The 21096-nt window shown below is 44.7% G+C and overlaps 1 protein-coding gene across 2 annotated transcripts in view; it reads left to right on the top strand.

Moving 5' to 3' along the window:
• GPC3 (glypican 3) overlaps positions 1-21096 on the top strand; it is a 145859-nt gene that overhangs the window by 51619 nt on the left and 73144 nt on the right. For both annotated transcript variants that reach the window (XM_056491238.1, XM_056491240.1), the window contains one exon: positions 16625-17319. In XM_056491238.1, the coding sequence (XP_056347213.1) occupies positions 16625-17319 (695 nt within the window). The remainder of the gene's footprint in view (positions 1-16624; positions 17320-21096) is intronic.

Below are 21096 nucleotides of genomic sequence, written 5' to 3'. Positions count from 1 at the left end.
ATTTGATCTGTCTGCCTTTGACTTATGCTGTCCTTATCTTGGCCTTCGTGTCATTAAGAAAAAAATTGCTATTGATCTGAGACTATACCACTACATTGTGCTGCAATTTTTCTTGCTTGCTAGTAGAATATAAATCGATAAAAGGCAGCTGCCTGTGATGTGGGGCAGATATGCTGCTGTCATTTATATATTGTAAATTCAATGATAGCTGATCAAATCAGTGCGTCTGCTGTTCCAAACCTGACATGATTGAATTGTCAATAAAAAAGATTTTACAGTAAGGGAAGTTCTGCTGGCAGTGTAAATGCCTGGAAGCCTCACTAAGTTTGATACAAGAGGAAGCAATAAGCTAGACTGCCATTATATAATTCCAGCAGACAAAATATTTGGATACTTGTGTTCTCACATGATACTGGAGCTGGAGGGAAACCTTTTATTGCAACTTGTTTGCAGAAGAATTATTCTGAGACTGAGGAATATGGATGGCTGCTTCTGAAATGAAAGTATGTTGGTGAGGACTAAGAGAAATAGTGTAGGACTTGTTTGAACTGGAGATGTACAGGTTCAGGTCATTAGTTTATCAGTGTTTCTTTTTGCTTGGAAACAAATCATCCAGGAAGGAATGTGATTGATAGGATGGTAGGAAGAGACTGGCTCTGCTCCTGTGTAGAGTTTCTGTGAATGTGAGACCAGAATATGGTTCATGGTTTTTTTTTGGACTGCAAAGAAGGCTGTTTTATGATAACAGAGTTCATGAGCCTTTCCTTGGGAGTTAGGCTGGAAGATGCTGCAGTCAGTGCAAGGTGGTGCCAAGCCATTTAAGAGCTGATGGAGCTGCTGCTGTAACTTCCTGAGTTGATTCAATTTCTGCCACCCAAAGACCTCTCTGTACCATGTCTCAGCCCAGCTGAAGAAGTGCCAACAGGGAAAGAGGCTGTTGTGCAGGAGTGGACTCAGGAAAATACAGGAAATGTGCAGTAAAATCTAAGAAAAAATGTGCCTTGCCACACCCCTAAAAGACCTTACACATTCAGAGCACATGGAACTCTTGGACACAGCCTCATGTAGTGTTTTTTTTGTGACACCATTTGGTGAGGTCAGATGAGGCTGTGAGATGATCCTGTGAGGTCTTGGCTAGATCCTGAATGTACCCATGTAGATGGTCACCCATGGGAGTGGGTCTTCATCCAGCAATGTGCTGTTTTAAACTTTTTCATTCTCGTTGAATACATTTTCCAAAGTTAAATGGCCAGGAGTAGTTTGAGCTTTCATTTCTACAGATGAGCTTGGACCAGCTCTTCCTTGTGCCAAGGGCTTCCTGTGTTAGAAACAGAGAGCTCTGTGTCCCTGCAGTGCTGGCTGCCCTGTCCAGCTCCTCCTGACTTCTCCCACAATCTGCTGGAGGAAGATCCATTCTCTGCCCTGCATTTCTGCTCCACTTTTTCCCTGCTTGGTAGTTAGTCCTGGACCTTGCTGATGTCTTTTAAAGGATGTGCTAATTCAATTGCTTGTGATTGACTCTGTTCTTAATCTCTTTATTGTGTTTCACCAATTTAGCTAAATCCTAAATCCATTAGGTGCTCTCAGATTGCTTTACAAGTGTCCATAGTAGGTGTTTGCAATAAATCCAGCCTAATTCTCTCTGCAGACAGGGTTTTAAGGCTTCAGGCCTGGGCTGGAAGAAGAGAGGACTGATGCAGGAGTGGCTTGCACAGGAACAGGAAGGACAAGAAGCAATTTAGCTTCTGCTTCTTTACTTTCTTTTTCCCTACTATCCAGTTATGTTGGTGTCTGCTCCACATTCTTGATGGAGAGAAAAACTTTGAGATGCATGTGCTGAGGGAACAGCTGTGGGGACCTCCAGCCCCCTTTCACAAAAACCAGTGAGGGATCAAAATAATGTTCTGTTTGCTAAGTGAGCAAAGCTCAGAGACAAGCTCTCAACATTCCCTTTTCCCTTTTCCCTTTTCCCTTTTCCCTTTTCCCTTTTCCCTTTTCCCTTTTCCCTTTTCCCTTTTCCCTTTTCCCTTTTCCCTTTTCCCTTTTCCCTTTTCCCTTTTCCCTTTTCCCTTTTCCCTTTTCCCTTTTCCCTTTTCCTTTCTCTGTATGGGGGTCACTGTATTGGATTGCTAAACCTACCACTTCCTACCTCTTTTTTTTCGTGTTCAGTTTGCATGGCATTCATGCTGCTTGAGCCAACAGAAATGCTTTGTTTTAGGACAGGAACTGTAGCTAATAATGCATTCAGGAGCAAAGGAAATTGGCTTTTCCTCCCTGATTTTCCTTCCCCAGCTCTGGAGGCAAGCACTGGGATGTGTTTGGCTCTGGGGGTGCCATCACACCCAGTGCTGGGGAGGGTGGGAGCCCCAGCCCATGGGGAAAACACATCTGGATTTCCAGTGCTGCATCTGGGAGGAATCATTTGTGGTTTGTGGCTGTTTGGAATGGCATCTTGTGCTGCTTTTTAAGTCTGGGGATAAATGGCATGTCAGCCTGGGAAATGGGGAAGGGTGAGATGCCCCAGTTTTAAAACTGGTTGGCTTTGTTAATATATTAAGGTAAAAGCTGGGACTCCCTCAAATCAGATTAGGGTTACACTGATGCTCTGGAAAGAAAAGGAGTAAAAACCCTCAGGGGTTTTATGGCACCATATCTTAAGCTAGTCAGTTTTTGGGAGATTTGGGTATATTTTTGTTTTAGCAGGGAAGTAAAGATTAGGATGGAACATGATCATCTTCATAGGAAAGATGAATTTGCAAAATGTTTTGCTGTCTCACTTGAGTGGAAGCATGTGGTTTTCAGTTCCCATAACCTCGAGGCATTACAAAATCATGATTAAAGCCCTAAGAACAATGTGATCGGCATTAAAATTGGCAAGTTGGAAAAATGATACACTGTGAGGTTTTCCTTAATTTACTTTTCTTGTCTGCCAGCACTACAGGTCACAGTTTCAAGCCTTTTCCCACAGCAGCAAAGGCTGGATTGTTTTGGTTTTTAATTGTAAACTGAGGTCTTTATGTAATCTGCTCTGTCCAAAGCTGGGGCTGCAGGAAAATAACAGATTGTGCAAGCTCTGAGAGCGATTCCAGGGGCTGGGAATAGATTCAGCCTCTGTCAAAAGTGAAACTTTGCTACAAATGTCACCCATTGAAGTGGGGAGTGTGCCAATTGGAACCCAGATGGTATTTATGTCCCTTAGATGATAAGGTATGAAAATACTCACCTTGCAAAAAGCAATCGTTCTTATTAAAGGTCAGTTTAATAGGCATCTCTATTTGATCTTTTGGGGAAGAAAAATATACTATTGACTGTATATACAAATTGGATGATAATTTAGGTAGTGCTTGATGATGACAAATCAGGAGCACAGCAGTGGCTCTGGGCAACAGAGATGTAGATGACACTTCCAGCATTTTATATTGTCACCCTTTTATTTTTAAAGTTGTAGCCTGTTAAATTCATGGTTAATGATGGTTAATTCATTCATGTGCAATTAAAAACGCCCAATGCAGACTTCATGGAGACTGCACATAAAACACAGAGGCTTAGCAGGGTATTAGAGATTCATCTGGGTGCCTGGAATACAGAGGATCTTTGCTTTGGCTTGTCTAAGTGGTCTTTGTTTAACTGATAGCTGCTAACTTTGTTTAACTGATAACACATGTTGTGCTGTTGCTGGTGTTGACCTTTTCCCAGTTAAATGGGCTTGAAATGAAAGTGTTTATGGGGGGATTCTGCAGCCCTGGCGTCCATGGGCTCTTTGTCTGGGCACTGGGGGTTGGTGTCTGGGGCGGTCCAGCAGAGCTGCATGTTTGCAGATTTTAATGGCTCTTGTTCCAGAAGGCATTTAACACGCTCCCTTGGGCAGGAACTGCTTTTTCCATTGCCAGTTTGAGTTTTGCCATTGTGGTTTCATTACACTTCAGGTTTCTTGAGCATGTAAAATGCTGCCAAATTGGTAACAGGAGGAGTTGGAGGGAGGTTTGCAGCGCAGCCTCGGGCTCAGCAGTAGCAGAGCTGTTTCTCCAAGGAGTGTTTTGTGCCCCATTCTGGAGCTTTTAGACTGGGTCCATGTCTGCAAGGGACTGCTCTGAGCTGCTGCTTCTGGACATCAGGAGGAGCTTTTCCCAAATCTGTCACAGTGAGTGGCCTGAGTTTGGAGAGAAGCGTCAGCAGTGGAGCGAGTCCCTCCCGTCTGATCGCTGGCAGCTTTTCACTGAGCCACGGACTGAGCCTGCTGAGAGCCTGTCTCAGCTTTGTTCACCTGCTTTCCTGAAGTTCCAGGGAATCTGAAGTGTTTGTGATGGAGAAGCACATGGGGAGGGCAGCCACAGTGCTGCAGCATGGCTGTGGTTGATTGTTTTCCAGAAATGTTTTTGGGGATGCAGGGATGCTGTAGAGAATTGTTCTTCTGCTGGCTCCAGCTCTTCCCCTGCCTCCAAAGGTCCCTCTGTTGAGGGCTCAGGGTATTCCTGGATGGAAGTGTAGACTGCCCATCCACTGTGGCCAAACTGCCCTGGTGCTTTGCTCTTTTTGTCCTGGCTCAGGGTGAGGCTGTTCTAGGGCACCTTCCAAGGTCTTTGGGTCTTGTGTGAAAAGCTGAAAACCTTGGAGAAAAGCAAGAATGTTTTTAGAATGCTATTTATTTCAAACAGGAAAATGGATTTTGATATAAATGCAGGATACTGTCTGCAAAGAGGATGCTCTCCCCTCTTTGTCCATGTTGAGAACTAATTTTTTTTCTTGGCACCAGATACAAGCATGCAGATCTCCCCTTCTCTCTTCCCAAGGATCTTTTCCATGCCATGGTGCTGGAGCTCTGCTCTGTCTTGGGCAAGGGAGGTTTGAACTCAGATCACAGAACCATTAAGGTCTGAAAAGATTTCCAGGATCATTGAGTTCAATTATTAACCCAACACCTCTGTGTCCATCACTAACCATGTCCCAGGTGTCATGTCCATGCGTCTCTTGAACACTTCAGGGATGATGACTCCACCACTTCCCACAAGCAAATGATCAATTCAGAGAGTGGAAAATGGGTTTGCTTTTTCATTTCTAGAGGCTGTTAAAACTCCCATTATTTCATTATCAAAAAGGATCCATCTCTACGTGCTTGAGCCAGTCAGTAAAGTGCAACCATGGCAGGAAATGAAATTTTTGGTTCTTGGCAAGAAGTGAAAGAAAAATGGCTTTTCAAAGGGAAATGTTCTGGCAGGAACCATGGTAGGCTTGGGGCAGGGGAAGGCAGTTGTCTTTTGATCAGAATTCTCTGTATTTGAACCTGAGCTCTTTCCCCCTTGGTTTTTCTCCATGGATATAAAAAAATCAGGTGTTGATTTCCAAAGCAACTAGTAATTGTACCTAAATTGTTATAACCTCTCAATTATGTCAGTGCTTCCTCTGGAAGAAGAGATTATGGGTGGGAGGAGAAGCAATGCGAAGGTTTAGAAAAAGGTGATGCCTTTTCTTATTCAGCTGAGGATGTCTGTAGAGGGAAGTGTGCAAGCACTTCCTCAAAGGCTCATTAACACTTTAAATACCTGCAGAGGGGCCATTTTAGACAGGCCATGGTGCAGTATGTCTTTGAAATGACCCTCATGGGCTCTGCCCTCCCTGTCCAGCAATAAACTAATTCTCAGGACTAATGGAAAATTCTGCAAGGCATGAATTCCCAACTTAACTAGATTTACAGTGAGTTAATAGATCTTCCAGCATATTTCTTGCAACCTATTTGTGGTGGCATCACTTTAACATGCACAGTAATTGAAAAAATTGTCAGGATTTACAGTCTTCTCTGACCTGTGTTTATCATACCTGGGAAAGACTCCATAATAGACATAAGGTTTTTAAGTATGGACATAGACCTTGTGTGGAAGTGTTCAGACAGGAAATCTCTCTGGGTGGCAACTTTTCCTTGGGAAAAAGGGAATTTTGGAATTATGAGTAGCTAATACTTAAATGCCACCAAGAGGGTCACATGTACCAAGAGTTGCAGAACAGACAAGACAGAACAGTGTAATGATGAAGATGAACCTTCAGCTTTGGAGGTAATATTAATATATTCTGTTTGGTTTCCACATGCAGCCTTTGAATTAAATGGTCTTTATTTTGAGAGGGCTACAAATGAAAGTATCCTTTGGAAAAGCTGTTTACTTTTTTTCCCAGGCATATTTGTCCTTGCTCCTTTTGTTAGCATTATTTATAAATCAAAAGTTATATTGATCTGGAGATTATGCATTAAACCATGTCTAAGCAGTGGTTGCTCTGTTACTGAGAAAAGCAGCTACCATAAAACTTTTGGTAAATTTATTGATTGATACTCTCCATGTTCCTCTTCAGAAAAAGAACAAGCTGAATTTCAATTTACTGGGAACACAGCTGAGCACGTGTTCAGCAAGGGATTTAAGCCTGTGAGGAACTTTCCAGAGATGAATAGTGCCATTACTTTGCAGAGGATTATTCATGTTCTTGAAGGAAAGCCTCTCTGGAGCAGGCACTGGAGCCTCTGATCGATTCCTGGCAGCTGTGGTTGTGAGTCTTGCTCTTGAGAGCCAAATTATCATCTCATGCTCCTGTTACAATGGTTGCCTTGTTCTCAGGGGGGAATAAGGGAGATGATAAAGCATCTTCCTTGTGAAATGGGTGTTAATCAAAGCAGGGCTTTGAGCCAGGACAAGCAGGATGCAGGAGCCATGTGGGATGCTGGGGATGGACCAGCCCTGGTGCCACCAGGACATGATGTCCCAACTTCTGCTTCCTGCCTGTGCACCAACTCAGGAAACAAAGTCAAAACCAACCAAAGAGAACCCACAAAAACAAACAAACAACCAAAAAAACAACAAACCCCAAACCAACAACCTCCTGAAAAAGCCAAATAAAGACGAGCCTCAAAAAACCCAACCCAAAAAACCCCCACAAACAAAACAATACCCAACCTCCCCTCCACCCCACTGGTGTTTTGGGGGGGATCTACTCAAGGTGGAGGAAGGAAGGAAGGAAGAGAAGAAGTGGGTCTAATTTTTGGAAAGTTGCTAAGGCTGGAAACTGGGGCCAAGGTTGGGTCTTCTTTTTTTTTTTTTTTTTTTTAATTTTTTTGTTTTGTTTTGTTTTGTTTTTTCCGGGATGGAGATATTGCCTGGGGATTTGTGTGCCTGGATTTTGTGTGCCTGGCATGCCCTGAGTCCTGTTACAGGGGTGCTGCTGTGGCTGGGGTGTCCTGTCTCAGCCCCTGAGGTGTTTCTGACAGGACAGGGGTTGGTTACTCTGCTCCCTGTGAACCAAGATGCTGCCAAAATTCTGCATTTGCTCAGTGCTCAGGGGGTGTTGGAGTTGGTTGCATGTGTGCTCCTGAGGTGGTCCATGGTCTTCCATGTTGGAAACCTGTGTCTTTCTCTGAGGTGTCTTGAGACAAAACTTGCTTGAAAACCACTGAATTGCTTTTGAGAGCCTGGAAATTGTTCTGTGTCTTGGAAACAGCCACTCCTTAGGGGGAAGAGTTATACTGATATTGGTTGCTGTGTGTTACAGAGTAAATGGCTTTCCCAAGTTCTGCTGGCACAGGTAGGAAACTGATAACAGAAATAAAGGGGCTGGAGTGACTAAAGAATGGTCAACAGGTGCCCTGAAATAAGTGAAAGTCCTATGTGTTACTATAGGGATCAAGAACTGATCTTCTGTCATTTACTTTTCATCACACAGTTGAGATAACTTTACAGAGAATTTGGCCAGGAGAGATTATTAAGGAAGGAATTTGCTGCTTAAATAAATAGTCTGCTCTCCATTGTTGGGGACTTAACAGGCTGATAAAAGCCCTGTGGAATAAAAGGGAGCCTGGAATGCCAGTCTCAGATCTGCCTTGCTCTAAAGTTACTGAGACCAATGCACTTCCAAAGGATTTTTTTTTACTTTTTGAATGCAAGCTCAACTTGACCTGGTGGCTTCCTTTATCTTCATTTATTCTGATGAATAAAGATATTTGCTAGGCTTGCATTTTTTCAGAAGTTGCTTATAGCTTTTAGTCTAAAATAAATGGAAGAACTATGCAAACTTGTGTCTTTGGAAATGCTTGGCTTGTAAATTTGGGTGGGAGTGCACCAGTGGGAGAAATTGCCCTCTGCTTGATATGAGTGGCTTATCATTCATCCTTGAAGAGGGGTGCTGCTTTTTTGATATCTTGATAACCCCATTAGGTGGATGTTGCAGCCTCCACTTAGTAAAATAAGGCTGTGTGGGTGGCCAAGTAATGTTTTTTTTTTGTTTTATTTGTTTCTTTGTTTGTTTGTTTTTGGTGGTGTTTGCTTTTTGTGTTGGGGATTATTTTTTTTGTGTGTGTGTGTGGTTTTAGTTTGTTGTTGTTTTTGGGCACAGGGAACGTGCTTTGTGTTTAAAAATAAAACCAAAACAATCCTAGATGTGCTTTTGCAGTGGTAAAATACTTGGGTCTGTGATATCTGCTCAGTTACCCAGGGCAGAGAGGTCTTTTCCCCAAGGTTTTTGTAGCTACTCCTGCTGCACTAGACTGAGCACCTGGCTTGAAATAAGAGCTGTAGATGGAGTTGGTTGTCTCTGCAGCAAATTGGAGAGGTAAGAGAGACTAGGAGCAAAGAAAATGAGTATTTGGCATAAAAAAATGGGGAAGGTGAACTTGAACTCTGTGCCTTATGTGTGTTTCAGCATCAGGATGGGGCATGGAGAGAAGTTTATCTTTCTCTCATCTGCCAGGTTACAGCAGAACCTTTCCCTCTGCCAGAGTGACCTTTTACCTGCAGAAGCCTCTTGCATCCTGTCTCTCAACTTTTCCAGCTTGTGCTCCCAGGGCTTGATCTCAGCCTGCTTCTTCAGCCCCTCATTCCTCTTGCCCTTTGGTTTTGATAAAGAATCATCCTCACCCATCACTTGCACCAGCTTGCATTTTTAACTTTGTCTTTATTAAATTTTCAGGAATCTGTTAAGCATCCACACATTTGTCATGGCATCAGGCATTATCTGTCTTGATGCTCAGGAAAACAAATGATACAATGGATGTGCAACCCATGTTTAATCAAAACCACCAAAGCCACGTGTTCCAGCAAGAAAATATTTTACTGCAAAGTCATTCTTGTGAGGTGTTTGCTGTGAAATTTTTGGGTATTTTTCAAACTTTCACTTGGAGTGTAGGTTTCCTGTATTGACTTGGGTGCTCCCAAGAGTCTCTAGAGATCTCTCAAGGTATCCTGGTGCCCCTCAAAAAAAATTACTGCTTGGCTGTGGTCCATTCCAGTGCCCCTGCCTTTTGCTGTCATGATTTGTGGATGCAGTGTGGGGTGCAGAGCCCTGCACTGAGCTCCCTCCAGGCAGGGTTGGAGTGGGGGCTGGGGGCACCAGCATTTCTTGTTCCCTTGCTTCTGGGCTGGCAGCAGCTTGTGTTGGTGAGCTCTGCTGTCTGCATTAACAGAGATTTTGTGTGCAGGATATAAATATTCAGTGGGAGAAGCACAGTGTGACTAATTGTGTAACAGTTGGACTGTTACCTGGGCTGGTACAGGAATATTTTCAGGGCAGTTTGAGTGGATATTATGAGATGGATCATACAATATTTTTATTGGAAACTTCAGGGAGTGTATTTCAAACTGCCAGGGCACTATATAAGCTGAACAATTAAAAATAAATGGCTTTGGAGCTTGGTGTTTTGATAGAAACAGGTAATTAGGAGATGCTTTTGTGACAAAAGAATAAGGATTGAGCCCTGTCTCATTTAAAGACTGGACCTTTGCTCTTTTGGACTAGTGGTGATGGAAAGGCAAAGGTAGAAAGTGCAAATGTTGATGGCTTAAAATTAAGAATACAGAATAACAGAATTATTCTACTTTTTATTACTAATGCTTTGAAGCTAATCTCATAAGCTTGGGAGCTTGAGACCATAATTTTTACGGTGACAACATTATAAAAGTAATCCAAAGGGCTGTGTCATAGTTGGAAAAAAAGCATTTCCTAAGCTTTAAACCCAAATGTGCTCAGTGAAACAAACCCTGTAAGAGCAGCAGTGGCACCATCTGATGGGTTTTGTAATGCCATAGACAAAAGTAATTATACTGCTTAGAAGAGCTTTTGTCTCCAGATAATGTTGTTAAAAACTTGCAGTGTAGTGTAAATCATAACAGAACAAATCTGGAGGCTGTTCTTATTGCTGCCAGGGGAAATCCTTAGATTTTGTTTCCTTTCTGCTCAATATATTGCAAACCTTTTCCAAGCTGGTGAATAAATATTACCTGCTGTTTGAAAAATGACTTGGGGTTCATCTCACCAGTGTGCCTGTGGCAGCCAAGACATTATTGCAAACAGTTGTTCCTCTCTGGGTGAGCTCTGCTGTGTTTTGGGAACACTGGCTGCTGTCATGGGGCTGAAGTTATCTGATTCACTGGAGATATTAAAGAAGCATTTCCTCTTTTTAGAGTTCAATCACATGAGGATTCCTCTGGCTTCTTTTGCCACTTCTGAGCAATGTCACAGCAAGAGCCAGGTCAGAAAACACTTGGCAGAGCTTGCAGACACCCAAACTTTCTGCATTTCCTTGATCAACATTTGAATTCCAGTCCAGGAAGGTTGGTAGTGTTTTTGAGGGGCTGAGCAGCTTTGGCTTTTAGAGGATTTTTAGAGGTTTAGGAACTTTGGGCCTGCAGTAAATGCAGTGATTGCACTGGGAACAGTTTAATGAACTGATTAATTTTCCAGTGTTCTGCCTGGACACCTGTGTGTTTGTCTTAGGGTGAAAATGATCCCTGTGGGCTGAGAGATTCCAGTGCTGAGCTCTCTCCTGATGATTTGTGATTTGTGTCCTGAGAAGTAAAGGAAGAAGTTTTGCCATCAGCAGGGAAGTGCCAGAGCTCAGGTGGATTCAAGGCAGGTGAAGTCTGGCCAGAGCAGAGACTCTGACCCTGCAGTTATTGCTGTGCCTTGTGCAGAGTATGGTCCCTGTGAGCAGAGACCCTTCAGGGACAGGGCTGGGGAGCAAACCCAGGGACATGAGGAGAGCCACTGAAGCCTAAAAGAGAGACTTCAGCAAATCCACTGAGCCTCAGGAGCTGAGCTTGCTGCCCTGGAGCTGTTGCATCACAGATGAGACTCATTCATACCTGAAAGGCATTTAAAGTGCATTTTGTGGTGCTGGTGAGATTTGAAAATGCTCCCATGTAGGGAATCACCATGTGGCACATTTGCAGTCTGTAGTGCTCCCAAGCAGCAGCATCCTGGGGAAGGTGCAGAAAATCACAAAATGCATCATCTGCAGAGGGAAATTCACCTGACTGCCAGAGATCCACATTGACCTCAAGGGAGGTTTCTGCTGCATGTAAGTCAGTTTTCTGTTCATTTTACAGTTTGGGACAGTGCATGAGGATTCACCACTCTGCCACAAACTCTTGGAGGAGATGGCCCTGGAGTTTTCTAAGGGTGTAGGGAAATAGTGGTGACACTTTTGTCTAAAATTACTTGTCTGGTTTTCCCCCCTCAAAAAACCAGCCTTGCTGTCACTGGCTCTTGGTAGTGGAATAACAAAGGTTGTAGTTCCTCCACTGTGAAGAGAAATCTTGGTGGTCAAGATAAGACTGTGTGTGGGGAGGCAGGTTTTTAAGCAAACGATCCTTTGCAAAAGTGCAAATGGGAGTTGTGAGCTCAGCTCCCAAGAGTAAGGGGGAGTAGCCATGGTGGGAGATTCCCTGCTCACAGAGAGTTTGTGGCTGCAGGATTTGTGTCCAGATGTCAAGAAACAGGAAAATCAACGTTGTAAGTGCAGTTCTAATGCCTCTATGGGATGCATGACTCACACAGTCCTGCACATCCACCTTTGTTCCCTTCCCAGGTGCCCATGGATCAGAGCTGCTGGTGCAGCAGGTTTTGCTGTGCAGCCCCTTCACCTTTGCTGAGCCTTGGCCAAAGAGGGTTTGATTGCTGTGCTGTGTGACCCCCAGAGAAGGCAGCTGTCCCTGTTGGAAGCTTGTCTTTACACAAAACCAGAGCAGCACATTACTGGAGGGACAGCATGGAGCCTGTGGCACGTCCTGGTGCCTGAGTGCCCCAGTGGACCCGGCTGTCCCTCGTCCCAGGGGTCACAGTGCTGTGGGTTCTGGTCTTTGGTGAGCTGGCATGGGAGGCAGAAGGAGGACAGACCTTGTTTCACCTTTCCACACACCTTCAGCCACTTGTGAAGCAGAGCTTGCTGAGTTTGGAATTGGAGGTGCATCTCTGCAGCTGCCCCAGCTTTTGGCTCTCCCCTCTGCAGTGGGATGCTGGATGGGAATGACTTGCTGGGGTCACTTGTCCAGCTCCTTGCAGCTCGGGCAACTGCATCCCATAATCTCTTAAATAAACCCATCAAGTGGCAGGCTGGGCTGGAGCCTCCTGCAGCCTGGGGCAGCTGTAGGTTAATCCAGAGCTCCTCGGCCCCGCCGCCGACCCTTTGAAGTTTGCTGCAGCTTAGGAGCCAGCAGCTTTCTCAGGAAAGCTGGCTTTTTTACTAAGCAGCAGACTCTTATTATCTGGGCTGAGAACACAGTGATTTCCTTCTCCTGCCAGTAATCCCCACTCAGGGCACTGTTATGCTCTTTTACAATTTATTTTCTCTAATTGCTGGTTTGCAGCGGCCACGCAGCTTTCCCTGGGCTGAGTTCTGGGGAATTTTTGCACTTTGAAGGGAGCTTAGTCCTTCCCTTCTGGCTGCTGGAATCGAGCAGCAGTTCTTCTCCAGGTACTTCAGCAAGAGTCCAGCCTGAAAAATAAGTAATAGCCTGTGCTTTTCAACTAGTGACTGGTATCTGTGCTCTAGACTGGGTTCAGCTATTCCATTCATCCTTTGGGAGTCCTGATAAACTGCTCTTGACTGAGGCAGTCAGAACAGGTACAGTACCTGGGCACCAGTGCTTGGTTGGTGGTGGTTCTCTGGCTCCCATCCTGCAAATGCTCCCTTGGTTTCTCTTTCCTGGACAAGAAAGAGAAAGCCACAGTTTCTCCTAAGATAAATGCTGTGGGAAACTGTGCCAAAGTCTTTTCTAAAGTCCTAGACAGCATCCTCAGCCTTTCTTTGATCCACCAAGCTGCTCACCTTGTCACAGAAGATGAGATAGGCCAAGCAGGACCATGAGCCCATGTGGGCTGGGTTATCCTGTATGTGCCATATGATGGCACTCAAGATGATCTTACCCTGCCAGGTGCTGTCACATTTGTCAGCTCCAGTCACTTGGGGCCTCCCTGGGTAACCAGGACTGCTGGTAAAGGATGGACAGTGGCCTCATGAGTTCTGCCTGCTCCCTCAGCACCCTGGGGTGGATCCCATCCAGCTCCATTTGTGTGTATCTAAGTGGTGAAGCAGAGCCCTGACCATTTTTTCCTTTATGGGGACTTAGTTCTACTCCCCATCCCTGTCTTCCAGCTCAGGGTACTGGGTACTTGGAGAAAAAACTGGTTTTACTAAAGACTGAGGCCAAGAAGGCCTTAAGTACATCTGCCTTTTCATCATCCTTTGTCACTGTGTTTCTCCCTAAGTCCAATAAAGGATGGAGATTATCCTGAACCTTTCTTTTGCTGCTAATGTGGAACATTAAAGGAACATGTCTTATACTCTGCTGTGTGTGCACTTTACAGTGATGGAGTTTGTAAAACTGAGCCCTGCTCAGCCATGCAGTGTTTTTGCCTGCTTGAAGTTAAGGGCAAATGTGATACTTTGCTTTATGTTCACACTGCTTCAGCCATACCTGCAAAACAGCTGCCTTAAATAGCAGCTTTTGAAAATATCCTTTAAATTAAAAAAAAAAAAAATAGAAGAGAGAAAAGAAAATATTTAATTATCCTCCAGCAATGAGTTTTGGTAATGGTGTGTTATGTGTGGGGCAGATTTTACCTGCAGCAAATCCAGGCTGTGGGATTTTATGGGGGATCATCTCTGTAATGCAGATCCCCCTGTGTCCCTGTGAGGTTCCCTTGTGGGAGCACAGAGGACTGACCTGCAAAGTTTCCTTTCCTCTTTGAAGTGTCTGAAGCCTGGCTGAGGGTCACTGCAGCTGCTGGCAGCTGGGGATTTAGAATTCCTGCAGCCAGCGCTTTCCGAGGAATATTTCAGAATAAGCAACTACTGTGGGAGCTGGGTGGGAGAGATTTTGGATGTGTAAGACTTCTTTTTTACCAAGTTTTATTATTTCTTGCATCTATTAATAGGGCAGCAGGAGTCTCCATATGCTTTTATAGTCCCTGTTGCGCTTTCTAATGGATATATGCAAAGGCTCCGAGGCGCATAAAATAGACACTCTGAGGCAGTTACTACGATAAAAATTATGTGCAAGTCATGACCTTTAAAGCAGTGGGACTGTGTGTGCATGCTCTTCTGATACACCACTGTTCTCCATCCCTTTCTGAAGCCTTCTCGCCCTAGGAGGTTTGCATAGCAGCTTGGAATATTTTTCTAATCAGCGAAGAGTCTTTTGGCTCTGATGATAACTGGCAAAACACAGAGGAGTGAGAAAAGGGAAGAGTGATGGCTTTTTCTGAAGGGAGCTAACAGAGAAGAGGGTAAAGGCGAATGGTGAGGCACAGCATGAAAATCCTGGCACCATCTCCACTGCTGTCAAAAAAACCCACTGGTCCAAAAAAGTTCTTTGTGCTTTTTGAGGCGAAAGCTATTCTGGTGTTCTTGAGAATAAAGAAGGGGGGAAAAAAGTTTTATAATCTATGTGTCCTCTTTAAAGAGACTTTTTTTTTTTTTTGTTTTAAAACTTTTAACAATAGTGCAACCAGGATTTCATATAGTACAATAGTGCAACTGCTCTGCTTGCAGAGCCCAGTCTGTGTCACACTTGCTGTTGCCTTGCCTGGAGAGCTTTGCCATCCCCTGTCTGGGGGTGAGGAGTGGGATGCTGGCTGTGATGGTGAGGGAGGCAGGTTGTGTCCTTGCACTGCTGCTTCCCTGGTGTGTGCTGTGAGGAAGGAAGGTTGCTGTTGCTTGGGAGTGCAGATGGTTGTTCTTGGCTTGCTGGGACAGTCCTGGTGTGAGTGTCTGGAGCTGTAGACAAAATGCTTCAGCAGCTTGCCTGGGAGGTGTGCAGGCACCAGATGGGATGGAGACACTGTTTGCAGAAGTAAATCAGTAGTTTCTGCTCTGATCACTGCTTACACACAGCTTTCTGTGTGCTGGGGTGGGGTGCAGCAACAGCACTGTGTCTTTCCAGGCATCCCTGAGTAGGGTGCACCCAGGAAGAAAGAGCTGGAAGTCCTGGAGATGTGAAGGGCTTAAAAGCTCTTGAGGTAATGCAAGGGGTTATGCAGGGGGAGCAGCAGTGCCCAACTTTGCTTGTGACAGTGTTGATACTGAACCCTGTGGAGATGTGTCAGGCCATGCTCAGCTGCATTCCAGCCTTAACAAATGGGGGAAATAACTCTTAGGGCTTTAAAAATTAAACATTCCCTTTAATTATTGAACATGAATAATTTTCATGCAGATTGAGCCAGGATGTGTGCTTCCAGAGTGACAGAGTTGAGAGCAGTTACATCGTGGGGTGTCAGTGACCTGTGAACTGGAAGGCTGTTCATTAATTTTAGCATTTTATGAGTAGTACCCTGGAGGGTGGGACACAGGCTGGTAGAGCAAGCTGGCCAAAGACTTTAGTTTGCACTGATGGCCTCTCCTTCTAATGCTTTAAGAGACAAACTGATGTGTGTGTAGATATGTTCTCCTTTTATAGTGGGGTATGGTTATTTTGGAAGCCTCCCGATGAGGAGTGCTATAATTAAAGGAATAACTGTGCGGTGACTGTGGGGGCTTCCCTGCTCACCTTGTGGAGGAGATGTGGGCTGAAAGTCCTAAAGTCTTTGAAGGTAGAGATGGGAAATGCACTGTGGTTTTTCCTAACAAAATGACAGTCTCTGTCTAAAACTTGAACTTCACGGGACAATGTGGGACAGCCTGATATGTATGGGAGTGTTCCTGGCTGGGCACCCACAGGTGGATGTGGCATCACTGGCTTCAGCATCCCTTTGGACAGCAAAACAGCTCACATCCAGGGCAAATTAAACACAGGATCTGCAGCTGAAGTGAGCCTGGTGCATTTGGGAAAACTGCAGCACTGTGGGGCCTTTTCATGGCTTTGAGGACACCTGGTGCACTGCTCGGGGTTGAGTCAGAATATTGTCTGTGATTAAAGTCCTATAAATATTTTCCTTTTCATAATGGAATGTCAGCATTTACTGTTTCCTGATTTTAAACACTGTACAGTTTGTCAAACATTTATCTCTGCCTTAAATTAAGTCTGGAGATAGAATTCCTGTTAATTTCAAATCAATATGAAAGGGGGGAGAGAAAGAAATTGCAGTCTAGCCCTTTTCTTGAATCAATATTTTCTTTAAAAGCTGAAATGTTAACTAGATCATAGGGTTTTTTTTGCCATTTTGAAATGTAGTTTCTGTTTAAAGAATTTATGCATTTCCCCTGGAATTGCTGATGCTGGTGTTTTGCAGCTGGCATGGCCAGCAGGTGTTTGACCCAAGGCAGGCAGGATGGGACCAGCCCTGGCAGCAGTGCTGTGGTAGAACATTATCCTCCCTGTTTCTCAGCTCACCATCTCTTATTAACATTTCTTTTTGTTGTTGTTGTTCTGTTTTGCAGAAGCCTTCGAAATTGTAGTGCGGCATGCAAGAAACTTCACCAACAGCATGTTCAGGACCTACTACCAGAGCATGGGGCCCAAGGCTCTTAAATTTGTTGGAGAACTTTTTACTGATATCTCCCTGTACATACTGGGTTCTGACATCAGTGTCAATGACATGATAAATGAATTTTTTGACAGTTTATTCCCTTTGGTTTACTCTCATTTGATTAATCCTGGCTCCCCCGATCCGTCTGTGGAAATGACCGAGTGTCTGCGGGCGGCCAGGAGAGACCTCAAAGTCTTTGGGAGCTACCCAAAGACCATGATGACACAGGTGTCCAAGTCCCTGCAGGCCACACGAGTCTTTCTGCAGGCTCTGAACCTGGGCATCGAGGTGATAAACACTACTGACCACCTGAAATTCAGCAAGGACTGCGGGCGGGCGCTGCTGAGGATGTGGTACTGCTCCCACTGCCAGGGGCTGCTGCTGGCCAAGCCCTGTGCCAGCTACTGTGGGGCCGTGATGCAGGGGTGCCTGGCGGGCGTCCTGGAGATCCACCACCTCTGGAAGGAGTACATTGGGTCTCTGGAGGGGCTGACCAGAGGCATGCATGGCATCTACGACATGGAGCACGTGCTGCTCAGCCTGTTCTCCGTGGTGCGCGATGCCATCGTCCACGTGCAGAAGAACGAAGGGAAGCTCTCCACAGCTGTGAGTAGCTCTCTGCAGTTCCCCAGGCTCTCTGCTGTGGCTTGTACACAAACTCTGTTCTTGAAACCAAGCTGTCCCTTTCCTCCTGCCAGCAAAACCCAGCTTCCATTACCAACCCCTTCCCACCCCCTCTGATCTTCTAAAAAACTTCTGGTAGCATTTGAAATTGGTGTTTTGTCCAGGTTTGAATGACAGGTGTCTGCTAAGAAAGGCAGGAGCCTCTTTTTGAAGTGGAGAATGTAAACCCCCTCCATCCAAATTATTATCATTTTGAAATTAAGGGGGTCTCAGGCAAACATATGGGAATTAGGAATAACAGTTCTTTACTAGGAAAATTAAAATAGAAATACAGTATTACAAAGAACAATCCCAAAACACTGCCAGAGTCAGAATCCAAGCTGACACCCGTCAGTCAGTCAGGGTGTTGGCACAGTCCCATTCAATGGTGGCTGCATCCTCCTGCAGTGGCAGATGTGGTTCAGCTGGAGCAGTGCTCCTGGAGAAGGTGCAGTTTCCTCTGAAGCTCCAGGGATGATGTGGAAAGGTCTGGCTTTCCTCTGGAATGCAGTGAAAATGGGCTGCTTTGGTGCTCCAAATCTCAGTTTTTATCTAGGTAGGAAAGGCTTGGCTCCTTCCCCTGGCTGGAGCATCTCCCAGTGGGATGATGGAATTTTATCAGTCATGCAGTGGGACTGAATGGGCCAGCAGCAGATGATATCTCCTGGAGGGAGGATGGGCTGTGGAAAAGATAAAGATGATTGCCCCAGCTGGTTTTAACAGATGGTGATAGAATACATACTTTTGGTCACATCCTGTACTGAACTGAACCCAAGACATGTTTGCAGGGCTTGGGTTTCCATTAAGGGCTTTGCATCTTTTCAGGTTTGTCAGAGCAGAAGGGTCTGGACTTGCCCTGGGGTGTGAGGTTGGGAGCTGAGATGTCCCAGCATCTTCAGTTTTCCCTGAGTGCTGTGCTTGCCCTGGATAGCTCTGAAAAGCTGGTCCTGCTCTCCAGGTGTCCTCTGCTTCCTTTAACATCACAAAAATGTATCTTCAAATAGATGGCAAGCAGAGACGTGCTGTAGCATTCCCTGATTTACCAAAGAAGTGCTGATTCTCCATCTTTTAGTAACTTGTTCCAGTTTTAGGCTGCATTTAATGAGATGATTTCTTATTTTTACTTGACTCTATAAAAACACATTGTGGGAGTCTCTGAGCCTCCTGAGAAACTGAGGCTATCTTATTCTGAAATTCCTGCTGCTCCCTTTGAACACCAAGGACAAATGTAGTGTGATAATACAATGCTTGTTCTGCAGAGGAGATTTTTCTTGAGACACAACTGAGCTGCTCCATGTAGGTAGGAAAGAGCTGGGGATGGGGCAAAGGTGCTGGAATGTTGTAATAATTTCCTTAAAGCCAAAGATGATTAAAATCTGACACTGTTTCCCTGTTAGCTGCTTGTTCCTGCCATTCTTGACTCCTGTTTACAAAAGATCTGTGTTTATGTAGGTCACTGTACTACTTGCACTGTAAGTAACTCTTATCTTTTTTAGGGGGGACCATGGAAATGCGTTGGCTTATGGGCTTTGAGCTGTGTGACACTAAGCCAGCAGCACTTTGTGCTGTTCTCTGTGCTGGCTTTGCTCAGCACACTTGTGCAGGCTGTCAGATGATGTGGTGGCACTCAGGTGGTTCCTCACCCCAGGCAGTTTGGCTCACATGGAGCAAGCTTTCTCCTCTGCTTAGAAGGGGTTTAGGGACCAAATTATTCAATATTGGATGCTCATGAGTTACAGTGACCAGGGGGAGTCTGTGGCTGGGCTGGGTGTTGGTCTCCTGGGCAGGTGGGGAGCATGTTAAGCTCCAGGGTACATTGGCTTTCAACCTGCCTGTGTCCCTTTCTGTAGAAAATCACTTTTACAGCAGCCTGCCAAGCACCACCTGTGCAGGGAGGTTCCAGCTGGTGGTCAGGAGCAGCAGCTCTGCTGCCATGCAGCCAGGGAAAGTTGTTCTCCATCAGAACCATCAGTCAACCCTCTCTGGAGCAGCAGAGGAGCAGAGGTGTAACTGGAGATTTACCTTGAGTTCAGGTGAGATGGAGAATTCATGTTACAGCTGATAATGAAAGAAAACCCAGCTCAACTCTAAGCCCAGTTGGCTTTTCCAGGGCAGTAAGAAACAAAACTTTCTTCTATATGTAGAGTGAGCCTGTTTAATCTCAAAAGATTCATTGACATATTCAACTGTGAGCAAAAGCACCCAATGTGTTTTTCATCAGTGAACCCACCGTGCTTGCAGGTGCTAAGGCAGAGCACAAACACTGTGCCTGTGGGCTGTGTGCCAGGTTTTGTGAGCACAGACCTGGGCATTGCTGCAGGGTCCTGAAAGGATCAGTGTTTGTTCTCTCATATCTTTATTTTATTGGCACAACAACAAAACTGCATTTTTTCTTGGAGATGTCCCTGTACACAGTGAACAAACATGACTGTCCCTTGCATTACTGAATATTGACACCTTGATCTGTCTGCAGAGAATGTTTGTGGGAGGACAAGTAGAGGGAGTGCCACTAAAGTCAACACAAAGCAGTAGAGCTACAATCTGCCCATCCTCTGCCAAACCAGAACAAAAACTGAGCTCCTTTACAATAAGAAATTACTGGGCATTACAAAACTATTCTGTGCTTTTGTATTTGGTGAAGCTGTTGGAGTTCATTAGTGTCATGTGTAGCTAGGTACTTACTTAAACATAACTATTTAATACTTCAGTGATTAGTTTATTTGCTCTAGAGACGTTTTTGTATTATTGGAGTGAAGAAGAAAAAACCCAAGCCAAACAAGTAAGTTGCCAGGCAGTTGTCTCTAAAAAAGGCCACTGGGCCATTTGAAGTTTGTTTTTGAAACACTGATGTTGCTCAGTTAAGGGTTTTATGTCAGACCTCAGCCCAGAGCAGCTTTTTTTTTTTTTTTTTTTTTTTTTTTAAACAAATGATGAGGATATGAGATGTTCAGTGGAGAAATAAGGCAATAATGACACTGACAGTCTTAACTACAGTATTGCAGAGGGCTGACTCTAATAGCTGAGCTGCATCAGGACCTGGGGTAACCTGGGGTAAATATCTTGGTAAGATATCACTTTGTAAATGATTGAATACAAGTTTTTTATTTAGCTGTGCTATGATGAAAGTTTCTCTGTTAAACTTATCAGCACATATTGAGTTTCAAAGAACATACCTGGAAGCAAACAGTTATATTTACTGTTATTCTGTAAATATGATTATTTTTAGACATTGTAGTCATACCAAAGTATGAAATGCCACAGAGGTTGTGTTTGAAAATGTGGATTTTTATACTCACTCTGGCTTCTCATATTGACCTCTTTTATTACTAACCTTGGCCACCACTGCTTCTGTAGGCACAGCTCACCTGCATGGTATTAAGAATAATGACAGGTTATTTAATTGTCATTAAAAACCTCTGGAATTATGGAAAATTTATCTTCCATGCCCATGGTGATTATACCATGAATAACAACACTACTGCACTTGGCTGTCCTTTGGGCTTCTTTTGTTTTTCACAGAGTTGGCAGCATTTCTGCAGGAATGGTTTTCCCTCCTGGTATTTCAGATCCTCAGACGTGGTACCTGACTGAGCATCTTTTCTCCATGTGGTTGTTCCTTATTCCCCCTTGCCACCCACCCCCAGGCTGGGTGTGGGCACTCACACACAGACCTGGACCCATTTGTGCTTGGAGCAGAGCTGGGCACATGAACCTGAGCTC

Source organism: Oenanthe melanoleuca, chromosome 4A, assembly GCF_029582105.1.
Source record: "Oenanthe melanoleuca isolate GR-GAL-2019-014 chromosome 4A, OMel1.0, whole genome shotgun sequence".
Taxonomy (NCBI): domain Eukaryota; kingdom Metazoa; phylum Chordata; class Aves; order Passeriformes; family Muscicapidae; genus Oenanthe; species Oenanthe melanoleuca.
The sequence above is the reverse complement of the archived record's forward strand: the minus strand, read 5'-3'. Positions and strand labels throughout refer to the sequence as shown.